Genomic DNA, 14,553 nt, shown 5'->3' with positions numbered 1-14,553 from the left:
GGCTCCTCAAAGGCTCTGCCTTTGGGGTGGATTTAGGGGTGAGGACAGAGATGGAATGGGGGGGCAGGACTTGTTCGTCGCCTGTTTGGTTTTTATGTCTTTTCCAGCGGCCCAGATGGACAAAGAAAGAACCCTCAGAAAAGTGGGGGCGATCTTCCCTCCCGGACCACTCCCCTCCCCTAGATAGGGGGCGGGGGTGGCAGGGGGCGGTGAAAGGCAAATCGGCCTTGGTATTCTCCCTCCCCGCTGCATCCATAGGAGGCCCGGTTTCCCGCATTAAATTTGTATTGATTCATTCCACAACTCTTCTTTCGGCACCTACCAGATACCAGACACCGTATTTGACCCTCAAAAACGCAGCATAAATGGAAATCAGGCCCCAAACCCAGAGCCGAAGGATTGGCTCCCTGAAATGTTCTAAGATCAGCAGGCATCTTGGAATCGCCAGGCTTGCAGCTCTACAGATTCCAACGCTGGGCAAACGGACACAAGGAAACATAACTTCTGCATAACTTTTACTTCTCCTTTCCTTTTTTCTTTTTTCAAGTACCAAAGCACCATTAATTAGAAGAATAATTACTGCTACCCTATATTATCCCAACCTGTTCAATTTCTATCTGCTGCAGACAATGCTAATAATGGCAATTATTGCTTCTATAAACATCCCGAGGCAGCACTCTCCTCCCGCAGTGTGTGTGTGTGTGTTTAAAGAATATATATAAAAAGTTCCCCCGCTCATTTGCATAGCTTCATCTTTACCTTTTCCCATTCAACCCTTGCAAAAAGCATATCTATTCAAAGCCCTTGCAAAAAGCATATCTATTCAAAGGGCATTTAGTCCATTTCTTTCTTGGCCGGTAAACCTATTCATCAATTGTTCTGCCTTGTAGATCGCATTCTAATGCTAATCTAGCGTGTTAAATATCTTTTTGTTCCCCTTTCACCGTTTTGTCATTCAGTTTATCCAGTTTTGGTCACCCATTTTATTTATTTATGCGCCTGCTCCTATTCAGGGGCTCATGTATTTTTTATTATGTTGTTTCACTGTCACGCAGTGTCAACTTAGTCTATTCAATGGGGGCTACTTGAAGGCCGGAGGGACAAAGCGTGTACACATTGCACCGCTATTCATTCCGGCCAGCTGGATCGGCTGAAAAAAAAACCTTGTGAAAAGAAACGCCTCACAATGGACACAGAAGAAGTGCACAATGCTAACAGTTTTCCAAATACCACTGATTGGTTTCTTCACAATGAGGAGAAAGCCGCCGCTTTTTCTTAGGTCCACTTCAACAAACAACACTCTCACAAAACCTCCCAACCCTGCGTTTTGTTCCCGGACAAAACCTCCTCGACTGTCTAAACGCTCCCACTGAAGGACAAAAAAAAAAAAAAAGGATGGAGGGGGGAAGAAAAAAAGCTCTTTCACGATTTTCCCCCTTTTCTCCCCCTGCAAGAGAGAAAAAAGAAAGGGGGGGGTGTCAGTGAATTAATAATATCAGTCTTTTAAAAGAAGAGGGCTGACCTTTGAGATGCACCGGGCTGAGGGAGAAAGAACGGGGGAGAGATTAATAAAGTTTGGACGGCACTCTCTCTGCCTCCGCTGGGCTGTGGGCGCAAGAAAGACACCGACACTGGGGGCGGGCGAATTGCGGGGAACTTCCCTCGCCCGCAGGGGGCGGCGGCGGGGAGCGACCGCGCCGAGCCGCACTCTGATTGGCTGGCGCGCCGGTCCCTATCTGCTCCGGGAAGACGGTCGGATCATCTCTCCATCTTCTGCGCCCCTCGCGGAGGCCGCCCGGGGTCGGGGGGTGAGAGGGAGACCGGCGCTGTTTTGTTCTTGTTTCTTGCGGTGGGCGGGGAGGGGGGAGCAGAGGGGGAGGAAATTGTCAAAAGAAGTGACAATAGCGGCCAGCTCCACTGCTTCCCGGAAGCCATCTCTCGCACGGCAGCGTCCCCCAGCTCCGGTTCTTATTGCTCAGAGTAAATTCCACCTGTTTGCGCAAAGCCTGAAGGCAACACGCCTGGCCCTTCAGATGTGAGGCTTGTTCAAAGCCTTTGGGCAACCGTGACTACCTAAAAAATGTGTCGTGGATTTTTTAAATCTTAAAAAAGGAAAATGTAAGAAGGGAGGAAAGGAAGAGAGAGAGGGAGGGAGGAGAGAAGAAAGAGAGAGAGAGCGGTAGAGAGAGATAGAGAGACCTCAAGCCCGCATCAGCTCTTTGCCTAGTCCCAGCTGTGCATTTGTGGGCCACTTTCAGACTTCTACACACACACCTAGCTCCTTCTCCACGCTCTTGCCCTAGAGTCGCTCCCACTTACTTCTGCACAGTCTAACTTGGAGGGAGGCTTTCTCCAGACGCACCTTGTTGGCAAGAACACCGGAGTCGAAGGGGTGATAAACTAGTCACCCCTGGGGGGCCTGTGGACATACTCAAACAACCAAACAGCCTCACAATCTGTTGGCGACGTGACCCTGTGTGCGCACCCCCGGCAGCTTTCCCCCTCCCCTTACTCATCTTACTAGTCCTCTTCTTATTCATCAACACTCCGGAGCGTTGCTCTCAGAAAGCGCTGATCTTTGGGAAAAAGGGAGGGGGTGGGAGGGGGCGGGGAATCTTCGGGCCGGTGGGGCCGAGCTGGAAGGCTCAGGGAGGTAACTAAGATTTAGGGCTGGGGTGATTTCCAGCAAGCCGCAGGAAGTTCCGTGTTGAGAAGTGATGGGCTGCTACAAAAGGGAAAGACGAAGCCTTGAAAGGATTTAATTAACCGTGTCAGGGATAATTACCCCTGGACAGTCCAAATTAGTTTTGCATAATCGCTCAGAACCATATGAATTAACTTATAATATTGCAAGGAGCTCAGGGAATAACAGGAGAGGGATCGTTTTAATTAGTGAATCAGGGTCAAACCAGCAGAGCCTATTTCTCACATTTCCAAAACTTTTCATGGTTTTTAAAATATTATTCCGTTGGGGGAAAACAATGACTTTAAAGAGTTGGGTCGCTTATAAAGACGTGCAGCTCTCAGAGATGGTCTCTGTCAATGGGGAAACTAGTTTAGGACTAGTTGAGTCCTGTATCTTGAGAATTTCTATCTCGGTAGGCAGAAAATCAAGATCTTCCTACAGTTAATTTTTTTTTTCTCTGATAGTCTTCCTGGTGCCCTGTCATCTCCTTTCTAAAATGAAAATCCTTTATGTGAAAACTTGTCTAGCCCTGGAAATTCAACCCTCTCCTGCAGAATTTGTAATAATTATATTTTAATGCCATTTAGTATGACAGAATAAAGCCCTAAAGAGGCCAAAAGTTGTACATCATCGTTAGCAGTGATTAGCTTTCCAAATAAAATCTTAAGGTGTAAACAAGGAATATGCCAAAGATACGTGAACACATTACACTGACTTAAGTGGTGGGGCTCTCCCACTAACAAGATCAAGTGGTCAGACAACTTTCCTCTCTTAAAATGTTACTGGAAACTCGTGAAATGCTTTGAACCGTCTGGATGTTTTCAATGGGCTCTGTTCTACTGGTTCATGAATGCCCTTTTTTTCCCCCCCAAGATAATACAACTACTTGGGTTGTTTTTTTTTTTTTATCTTCTTTCCTATTCATGATTAAAAATGTGATAAATCAGGTTTTTGGCTCTGAATAACAATGGCTTGATTTAGATTTCCTAGTAAATCTATTCAAAAGTGAAACAAAGGCTGCCTTTGGAGGATACCTTACACTTCACCTGGACCAGGCACGTAAGGGCAATTCAGATAAAAATCTTGTTAGGAACTCAACAAGAAATAGAGGATTTTCTCTTTTCCCTGGTTCAGGCTTTATTTAAACTCTTTGTTCAAAAAAAATGAACAGAGTGATAGTCGGATTCTAATTTACAGATATAGTTTAGACGTCTAATATTAAATTAGAAGATCACACAAGAAAACCATTTACACATAAAGGTTAAAACCAATACTTAAACTTTTTAAAACTTTATATTACATAAAGTCAAAATGAAACTAAATACATGTTAGCCAACTTCATTCACAAACATTAGTCAAAATATATACATTTAAAAAGAAACAAAAAGCTATAATTGAGGTTCTTTTCTCTAAAATGTGTTTTATCATAATTTGCAAATGAATTGCAGGTAATCTAAAAAATAAGCTAATTAGGGAGGGAACTCCAAAACACATTTAAGCGGTTCAGGTTGGTGAAGAAATGCTAGCTGAAAATCAGAGACATCTGTCAAACAATTCTGTTTTTTTTCAGTTTTGCTAAATAATAAATATATCATTACCACTCAGACGAAAAAGTCTGATTTAATCTTAGATAAAATTGCGATTCTGAAATAGCCCCGCAATTTTTAAAAACTTAACTTTGACATTCGCTCAAAATGCTTTAGAGTCTAAAACCGACTCAAATTTAGGGCAACGCAAATAACACATTTTCAGACTCCATGTTTTCACGGACATAGACACATTTACAATCTTAAGGTGAACTCAGCCATAAGGGGAAAATAGGAACAGTGCCTTTTATTTTTCTGTAAACTGTGTCAGAAATCCAAGCAAGTGGACTCAGGGAGAGTTATCAGTTTTGGGTTTTTTTTCCCTAAGGGATAAAATCCAATTGACAACTTTTCATCTCGCGCATATTTCCTGTTTGCATTCCTTGCTCTTAAGAGCTCTTGCTCTCATTTGCATATGACGTGATAAACAAAAGAAAGCGTGATCATCTCACATACAAAAGGCCAGATTCGAGCCGGTCACTGGTCAAGAAAGGATCCGGTCTGTGAGTTCTGCTTGAGAGAACAGAGATTTGCAAAGTCAAATAGTACAAATAGGGAGCAAGGCCGCTCCGAGCCATCTCGCTCTGAGAACCCAGTGACACAGATCAGCTTTTCCCTTGTGCCAGCCATTTCAGACCTAACACTGGAACAGAGTGCATGCGACACAGACCGGGAGGGGGGAGAAAAAAAGATAATGAGAAGCAAAAACAAAACCGACAATTAACTTCCAACAAACAAAACTGCAAAGCCCAACATGTCAAAAAGTTACTCCTCCACCTCTGTGGGCCCAAACGCAACAGGTTCCGAAGTGCAAAGCAAACATCAACTGCTGTCGGATCCGGCCGCCCTCCCTAAAGTGGGCTGCCGCAGTGCGGGTCTGAAACGATCCTGTGAATCCACACGCACACTCGCCCGAGCACTCGCGCGCTCTGCCACTCGCGCCCCGACTGGCATCTCTGCCTCTGCCTGCTCCTATACATCTTCTGTACATACAAACCGGGGCCCCCGTCGCGGGAGGGCGCACGGGGCGGCCGCGGAGCTCGTACCTATACATATGTACACGTGTGCACAGCGGTCCTCGCGAGGCGGCCCCGCGGGGTCATAGCGCGGCGGCGTAGGCCGCGGGGTAGGGGTCCAGCTGAGGCTTGCCCATGCCCGGCAGCAGGATGTAGGCGAGCGGCGGCTGCAGCCCGGGGCTGGGCCACGCGCTGCAGTTGCACGGGATCATGTAGCCCGGGTTGCCCGGGCTGGGGTGCGAGTGCGTGTGCCCCCCGGCGGCCGCGGCCGCCGCTGCAGCCGCCGCCGCCGCGCCGTGGAAGGCGCCGGCGCCCGCGGTCGGGTAGCCCAGCGACGACGCGTACGGGAGGCCGGACGACGACGACGAGATCTCTGCCATCTTGGAGCCCAAGTCGAGCAGCGAGTAGGGACTGCCGGCGGCGGCGGCGGCAGCGGCGGCGGCGGCGGCGGCGGCCGACTGCGGGAAGAAGACGCGTGCGGCGGCGGCGGCGGCGGCGGCGGCCGCCTTCTCGGGATTGGCGAGCAGCGATTCGGGCACCAGGCCGCCGCCGGCGCCCGCGTGCAGCCCGGCGCCCGCCTTGAGCGCCGGGTGCTCGGCGTCGGCCACGCCACCCAGGCCGTAGGGCACCGGGAAGGCGAACTTGTCCTTCTTGAGCAGCGTCTTGGGCTTGCGCCGCGGCCGGTACTTGTAGTCGGGGTGCTCCTTCATGTGCATGGCGCGCAGACGCTTCGCCTCGTCGATGAACGGCCGCTTCTCCGACTCGGTGAGCAGCTTCCACTCGGCGCCCAGGCGCTTGCTGATCTCTGAGTTGTGCATCTTGGGGTTTTCCTGGGCCATCTTGCGCCGCTGAGCCCGTGACCACACCATGAAGGCGTTCATGGGCCGCTTGACGTGGTCCACCGGCTTGGACATGCTCTCGCCGTGGCGCGGCTGCAGCCCGCCGCCGCCGCCGCCGCCGCCCGGGCCGTCGCCCTCCGCCCGGAGGAAATCAATGTTGGCTGTCCGCGGGGACCCGTTCGGCCTGCCCGCGCTCGCCGCGCCCCACTTCGCGCCCCGGCGTCGCTCCCGCCCGGGAAGAGGGGGCTGGGGGCCGAGCCCAGGGCCGCGCCGCGCCCCGGGCCTCCCTGGTCTCTCCCGCCGATCGCCCGGGAAAATCCTCTCGGGGGCACAGGAACTTCTCGGCGGTGCCCCCACCGCACGGTGACAGTTTGCCCTTTGCTTTCTTTTTGTCCTTCCTCTCCGGCTGCGTTTGCTCGCGAACTCCCCGCAGGTAGTCGCTGCCCCGCAGAACTCTCCTCCTCCTCGGTCTTTTCTCTCTTAAATGCAGAGCAGCTCGGAAAGTTGCGTCGCCAAGACCCCACCAAGTTGAGCCGAGGAGCCCGCCGCCGCGTGCTGCCAAGTGCCAAAGGGGGCCCTCGGCGGCTGGAGTGTTTGGGTTCTCCTCGGTGACTTTCTCATTTGACAGTAGCAGATGGGGGTGGGGAAGGAGGGGAGGTGGCCCCGGAGGAGGAAGAGGAGGGGGAGGCGGAGGAGGGTCCGGGCGCAGCAAGGGAACAGCGCAGCAATGGATATAAATACAAATACAGCAGCACCAGCCGGTCTTCCTGACTCGCCACAGGGCTCGCTGGTGGGAATCCCCCCCACCCCCAATCGGCTGGGGGTTCTGGGGGGGGGATGTCTGCCGCCCCAGCACCTGCCTCGCGGGTCTTCCTCTCCGGCTGCCGGTCCAGGAAGGAGGCTGGAGGCTTGAGCAAGCCTGGGGTCGCTGGGCCTCAGGGAAAATCCTTCCGGCTCGCCGAGGCGCCGCGTCCCGTAGTCCCCCGGGCCATGCCGGCTCCGCTCGCTCTGAGCTCCTCCAGGGGCACCGGCCGACTCGGGCTCCCGGAGCGCGCCGGGCGTGGAGGCGGCGCTGCCGCGGGCCGGAAACCCGCCGCGACCCTTCCCGGTTCGTCTCGGCCGCCGCCCGGCACTTGCAACTAACTTCGCCCAAGTTTCCTGCGCCCGCGCCGCCGCGCCCCTCTTGGCGCGCTCGCCTCGGTGCGTGCGCCCGCGTGTGCGCCGCGCCCGGGGCCCCGCTCTCCCGGCTTCTCCGGCCAGAGCCGAGCAGGCGCCGGGCGGAGGTGCTGGAGGAGGGGATTTAAGGAAAACGCGCCATCACCTCTATTCGCAGGTCCGCGCTGGGGCTGCTCCCGCTTCCCCCACTCCCGTAGCACAGTGGGCCCCTTCCTGGCCCAGGCCGCCACTCCGCCGCTCCCGAGGCGGCAAGAGCCCTGTGCACGGGCTCAGGTGAGTGTGGCTACCTGCGTGTGCACGCGCCCGGAGCCGGCGCTGGGTGTGCATGTCCAGCCGCGACTGAGTGTGTGTATATCTGCGGGCTTGCGGAGGAGGTGGAGCCCAAGACTCCAGGAGGGAGGAGGGACCAGCGGAGCCTCCTCCTGCTCCCACACCCCCAGGACCGCGAATTAAATTGGATCCCCTCCGCCTCCTCCATACTCCTCCTCCCACCCCTCTTCACTCGAGAGCAGGTTGAGGCGAGCGGAGAGCTAGGAGCGCGCCGCGGAGTCTGCGCACTGTTTGGTGTTGGCAACCCCTGGTGTCATCCCGGCCACCCTGTCACTGGTCGCGGCTCTGGGATCCTCTGCCCGGAGGAAGGAGGCGCGCAGGAGGAGGAGAGCCTCTCCAACTACGGCAGAAGAGGGGACGCACTCTAGAAAATGTTGGAGACTTTTCCTAGGAAGAATGCTCATTTTCCTTGGAGGTCCAGATGTTACTTGCAACAGATGCTGCCCGCATTTTCTTGCGCTGGTGACGCACCCAGTCTGAGGTAGTGAAGTGAAAAATAACTGAGGAGGAACTGAGCGTGCTCTTGGCAACCTTCTCGGAAAGGAGCTCGCCCAGGCTGAGAATAGGCATCCTTGGCTGACTGTTCAGCTCTTTGAAAAATCTGAGTGTTTTGTTGTGTTTCTATTCTGGTCGACAGAGCCATCTTTATGCTGATCTCTTTAAGGTACAGTTAACTTAACACTGTCTGACTTAAATGCACAGATAGGGTGAAGGTATTCAGAATCAGAAAGTGTCAAACGTCGCTCTGAAAGAACAAAGTAATACATACCAATCACTCTGTACTGAAATAGCTTTATGCTGTTAAGCTCAGTTTCCTTTAGAAAGAGCAGTTTTTTCCTTATAATTGACATGATGCAAAAACAGCATGATTTTGTTTGCGTATTTTTATCACTTCTTGGTATGCTGCAATACACTCATAGCATGATCAGTCTGGAGGTTTTATTCACAAGTTGGCCTGTCCTTCAGGGACAACTTGCTTGTCTTCTTTCTTTGGCAGTTAGGATTAGACCTAGCCTTGTGGTGTGTGCAAGTAGGAAGTTCTGTAAGTGGTTAACTCTTTTAAGACTTCCCTGCAGTATATGTTCATCCCATACACACACACACAGACACAGAGTACTGATTGTAGTAATAAAAACTGTTTGGGGCCATTAGATTTATTTAAAAGTTAGGCTTGTTTTATTGCTCATTTTAAGAAGAGTGATTATTGCTTTCATTGTAGTTGCTGTGACATACAGAAATGTGAGCCAATAGTGAAATGTATGGGAGTCTGTTTTTCTAACAATATCGCAGTTACAAATGTTTACTTTGTATTAGTTATGTCCTTGTATTGCTGAAATAATTGAACTGATTTCTGTAGAACCATATTCCTTTACAGGCTCTATAAAGCCACCCTGTCATTCACAGACTCTGGGTGGAGTAACGTTAAAACACTAGCAGGTGTAATTACATAGACTAGAATATTAAATATACTGTTTTGTGATGATAAACTACAAAATTATCATCCCTGAGCTTTCAACCTAACTTGTATAGTAGGTTTGAGACAAAAATATTATACACTGTCTTATGAAGAACATATGTGTGGGGATGCAAGATTTGGAAAAACTGTTATTCACTAAACATTGTGAATGAAGTTGAATCTAATCATAAAAATTATCTTGACATATACAGATAAGGACTGAGAAAAGATATTTATATTGGTGAGTTAAATTATAATCTACTCTTTTCAAATTTACATTTAAAAATCTATTGTAATAAATTATTACCATGGAAAAATGCTCATATATGCCATTGAAATGTGTGCTTATTTGTACAATGTCTTATAAAAAGTAAAATACATAAGCTTCCTTGGATATAGTTTTATAAATTGTGCAGTATTGCCTGTTTAGTGATATTAAATGACCCAAATTTGAAAGTTCTTAAGTCCAAGAAGGGTGAACTGTAGAAAACAAAGGTGCTTGCCATACCTAAAAAGAAAATGGCTCCTTGTGTGTTTGTTTGCCTAGTCACCAAATTAAATTTCACACATTTCAAAACAGGAGAGATTTGCTTTTCAATTTCGATTTTCAGGGGATCAACAGTCTTGGCCTACGCCCTTCCCAGCCAACGCAGGGCCCTCACAGTTAAGCTGGGAGTGAAAGGCAGGCAAGGTGGCCCTGATACTGTGAACCAGCCTTCACACCTCTCCTCTGAATCTGGCTGAGCTATTCACAAAGTTTTTATGCCATCCTCTTTCTTACGTGTCAAAAATGGAAATTCAGTTTTAAAGTCCACAGATCTTATGCTTGAATTGATATGACGTTATATTTTTGTTCTTTTTTTTTTATCTAAAGAAGAAAAATACCAAGATATAAGAGAGAGAAGAGTCTGTGTGAGTGAAAAGTGAAGGCAAAATAAACTGAAAGAGAATTATAAGTTCGATGGGCTTTTGATCAGTAGAGTCTGTGTGGGCTCTGTATTTTCCTTGTGGCCATGTCATACCCGTGATCACAAATCTGTCTCATGAGAAACTGAGAGGCAGACAATCTCTCCGAAAAAGTTTGTGAGTCTGTGTAAATTCAGTTTCTTCTTTTCCCCCTGAAGTCCTCCCCAGTAAGTGGGCTTTTTTCAGTTCTAAAGCTTTCACTAGGAGGCAGCAATGAGGTTGTTGGGGAATTAAAAAAACAAAAAAACAAAAAAACAAAACCCAACCTTGGCAACACCAGACCGTCTGGCTTTCTTTCTCTTTCTCTTCCACAAAAGAGGGGAGAATATCTGGGTGTCAAAGGAAGACAAGGGATCAGAATGAACGAAATCATTTTCCTCCATCCTTTCTGTCCCCACTCACGTACTGGATTTTCACCAAGCTGGCTCACCACCACATTTTCTGAACACCATGGAGGTGGTGAACCATGGCACAGAAAGCGCACTAGTGGGGGACCAAGAGGTGAGCCGAAGAAAGTGGCTGGGCAGTAAAGATGATGCCTTCAGAGTGCAGAGGCTAAGTCTTTGCACCTGGGAACACTAGCAGCGACAGCTAAAGAACTTCGTCACAGTTCTCTAGTCCCACTCCTCGACCTCCCTAGCTCTTCTCCATCAGCCCCCCAAAAGGGGGCAAACCCCAAACCTGGGGTCCACAGAAAGCCGAGGAGACAAAAGAGGCCTTGGACCAGGCACGCCGGGAGCCAACCCCAGCTGCACAAATGGCCCTTCACTGGTTCCTGCTAAGTTTTCATCTTTTTGAGATGTCTGTCCCTTTCCCCTCACTGCTCCTGCTGTACGTGGAAACTGGGACTAGACAAATCAACCATGGAGACCTCTTTCCTCATCCCTCCTTAGCAGTGCTCACGCAGGCTAGCATTTTCCAAAAGGAGCTGTGCCTAGATGACAGAGCAAGAAAAACAAAACAATAAACAGCGCGCTCTCTCGGCTTCCCTCCTCCCCGCCAAAAACACCCAAGGGAAAAAAAGACAACGCAAATAACCCAAGACAGACAACTGCACAAAGGGCTGATTTCAGATCCCAAGACTTTCTTCAAAGCAATGGAGAGATTTACCTCTCTGAGGACAAGAGGTTCTTGAAGTGTGAGGGAGCCAGCGGTACCCCGTGGCCCGTGTAATGAAAAATCATCCCAACCCATGCGCAGATGAGGAGACTGCATTCTGGTGTGGTGGGGTTACTTCTAAATTTCATCACCACATGAGCTCTGGTTGGTTTCAGGAAGGAACAAAGCTGAGAGAGGGAGTACCCCGTAAGTGTTCCAGCAGGGTGGTGAAGAAGCCATGCTTTTGGCTTTCCAAACATCCCGTCTTACTGTCCCCCTTCCAGCGTCCATATGGCCCCACCCTGAGTGTTCCTCCCCCTCAGATTCAGTCTCCTGTCTAAGGATGGGTCTGCTTTCGAGCTCAATTGCTGAGCAGATCGGATCACTTTATAGCTATCATATATTCAGTTCTTAAGATACCGTACCTTTTACATACATTATCTTATTTACTTTTTAGGAGAGCTCTGTAAGGTGACAGCTACCTCCATTTGCAATGAGGGAACCAAGCCTCAGAGCAGATGAATAACCTGCCCAAAGTCCTACAACCCCAAATGGAGGAATGGCCTTTGAATTAAGCTGATGTTCCTCAACACCACCGCTCTGAGACCCGGCACAAGACTCAGCCCCCTCCTGGCACAGATTCTTAATTTCCACCTACATCCTCAGGCCTTCTGTGACTCACTCCATGCTCCACCGCTCCTCTGAGGGAGTGCCTAGTGGCAATCTCCCCAGGAAGGCATTCCAAACCCACCGCAGCACCCCAATCACCTGAGATAGTCTCTCGAAGTCCCGTGCTGGCTCCTGTGATTATCAGCACAGATTGGGCCTCAGCTGCAAGCCTCAGATGCAAGCCTCTGTGGGCTTCCCACTGCAAGCACCCCAAAGTTGCAACCCTGAAAGAACCCAATCTCTACCCTCTCTCAGGGGGTAGAGGGCCGCTAAAAGAGAGTCTCCTACCAGTGATCTCTAATCTCAGTCTTTCTGTTCCCTCAACATAAGGGATGTTCCTTGTCCATCCCACCTCCCTCCTTCCCTCTTTCCTTCCCTCATCCCTCTCGACCTTTCTTTTGTAAACTCCAAGTACACAAAGTTGGCATAATCGCAATTCCCACCCAATTTATGACATGCTCCCTGGATTGCTCCCTCAATGGTCTGTTTGTTTAATAAGGTAATAATGAATCCACCACTCAAAATAAAATCTGCAAGTAAACCTTTATCAAGCCAAATGATCTCCCCAGTGAACTATGTACTTGCCTCCCTAACCCAATGTAACAATTTTCATTCCTTTGATTTTTTAAAATATAGCTATATGTTTTTTCATCTTTATGTATCCTTTAAAAGTACATTTTTATTTTAACTTTTTATGTAATATCTATTAATGAATTGTTTTAATTATATTCTTTGGATCAATATTACTGCATATCGCTGAGTTTATTCATCCTAGATGCTATGTAATAGTCAATGATATAAATATACCACAGTGTATTTGCTTATACTCTCCTGTTGATGAGGATGTGGGTCGTTTCCGGTTTTTAACCATGGGTACTGGCTGCCAGAAGTGTTCTTATTCATGTGTACTGTACACATGCAAGAAATGTTACAGGCACAAAGCTCTGAAGATGGGAAATACCTCGTGCTGTACCCCTTTTCCAAGTGTGTCCCTTTGTGTTTCTGTTTCCTTTTGGTTTTTTCCTGAGCATTCAGAGAAGTTGTCTTTTATATTTTGTCTCAAGTTTATGGTTATTCTCTATGGGCGGGTTGGTCTTATAGGAGCTCTTTCTCCATTTCCAGAATCCATCTGAAATTGCGATGAGGCTTGATTTTTTCCCCATTAGGATACTCAATTTTCTAGAACCATTAATTGAAAAGACTACTTTTTTATACTCCTCATTAGTGCTACGTTTGCCATCCGATGTGAATCGGTTTCTGAGTTCTTTATTTTGCTTCATTATTATTCAATTTTTCTATTTTTTCACTAATATTGCACTAATTCTGCACTAATATTTGCACTAATTCTGGCAGAACAAGGCTTCTCATCTTGTTCTTACTCAGAAGTATCTTGGCTACTCTTGGCCTTTGCATTTCCATATAAATTTTAGAACAGATTGTTAGGTTCCAAATATTCTTCAAAAACCCCAAATTTTTAAATTATTTTTATTTTTAACTTGAGGTATAATTGGCATATAACATTATATTCGTTTTAAGTATACAATATAGTGGTTTTAAGTGTACAATATAATGGTTTGGTATTTGTATACATTAGGAAATGATCACCACCATAAATCTAATTAACATCTGTCATCATAATTACAAAATTTTTTTTCTTGTGATGAGAACTTTTAAGATCTCCTAAAACCCAAACATTTTTAAAAAGATTTTATTTATTTATTTGAGAGAGACAGAGAGAAAGAGAGCACACACACAAGTTGGGGGAAAGAGGCAGAAGGAGAGGGATAAGCAAACTCCCCACTGAGCAGGGAGCCCAACATGGGGCTCAATCCCAGGACCCTGGGATCATGACCTGAGCTGAAGGCAGTTGCTTAACGGACTCGGCCACTCAGGTACCCCAAGCCAAACATTTTTTAAAAGCCTTTTATTTAAGATTGCTGTAATTCTTGAGGTTGATTTAGGGAGAATTGACATCTTTACAATTTTAACACTTGGAATCCACGAGCCTAGTTTCCTTCCCTTAATTTTGTTGTTCTTTAATAATCTGAGTGATATCTAACAGTTTTCTAGTAGAATTCTTATTCATTCATTATTCCTATGTTTTTAAAACTATTTTTGATGCTATTATAAATAGCATATTTTAAAGATATCTTTTTAAAAAGATGGTATCTTAAAAAAATAAAAAATTAAAAAAATAAAAAATAAAAAGATGGTATCTTTTAAATAATTTTATATTCTATTGTTGGTATGCAGAAATACAATAGATTTTTGTATATTGACTCTAAGTGGCAACCTTGTGAAACCATTTTTAATTCAAGTAATTTATTTGTGGGGTTCTTTTGTATTTTCTACATACAAAATCATCATCTGTGAATAATGAGAGTTTTCTTTCTTCCTTTCCAATCTTGTACATTTTATTTCCTTTTTCTTGTCTCATTGCGCTGTCTAGACTCCCCAGTTCCTTACTTAACAGAAGTTGTGATAGTGGGCCTCTTTGTGTTTTTCCTGACCTGTGTATGGCATAGTGGGGGAAAGGACTCATGGTACTCTTTTTAGAACTTTCGGCTGTCAGTGATCTAGTTCTGTCCTGGTCCCACTGTCATCCAATCATACACCCAATCCCATTTTCCTGGGATTCTGCTTGGTTATGCTTTTCTTACTTTGGACGGTTTGTTCAACCACCCAGTCTTTATCTCTAGAACAACAACAAGCCCACCTGGTTGGGTCCATG

General features: G+C 47.5%; 1 protein-coding gene across 1 annotated transcript; it reads right to left on the bottom strand.

Annotated features, from left to right (window-relative positions):
• Positions 1–3,798: 3,798 nt before the first annotated feature.
• SOX21 (SRY-box transcription factor 21) lies at positions 3,799–6,202 on the bottom strand. The gene has a single exon (XM_035003183.1). The coding sequence runs from the start codon at positions 6,200–6,202 to the stop codon at positions 5,372–5,374; it is 831 nt and encodes a 276-aa protein (XP_034859074.1). The 3' UTR covers positions 3,799–5,371.
• Between the last annotated feature and the right edge of the window lie 8,351 nt (positions 6,203–14,553).

The sequence above is a fragment of the Mirounga leonina genome, unplaced genomic scaffold (genome assembly GCF_011800145.1).
Source record: "Mirounga leonina isolate KUSES-001 unplaced genomic scaffold, KU_Mleo_1.0 Mir_127, whole genome shotgun sequence".
Classification (NCBI taxonomy): domain Eukaryota; kingdom Metazoa; phylum Chordata; class Mammalia; order Carnivora; family Phocidae; genus Mirounga; species Mirounga leonina.
Note: the sequence above shows the minus strand (reverse complement) of the source record. Positions and strands in the feature narration are given on the sequence as shown.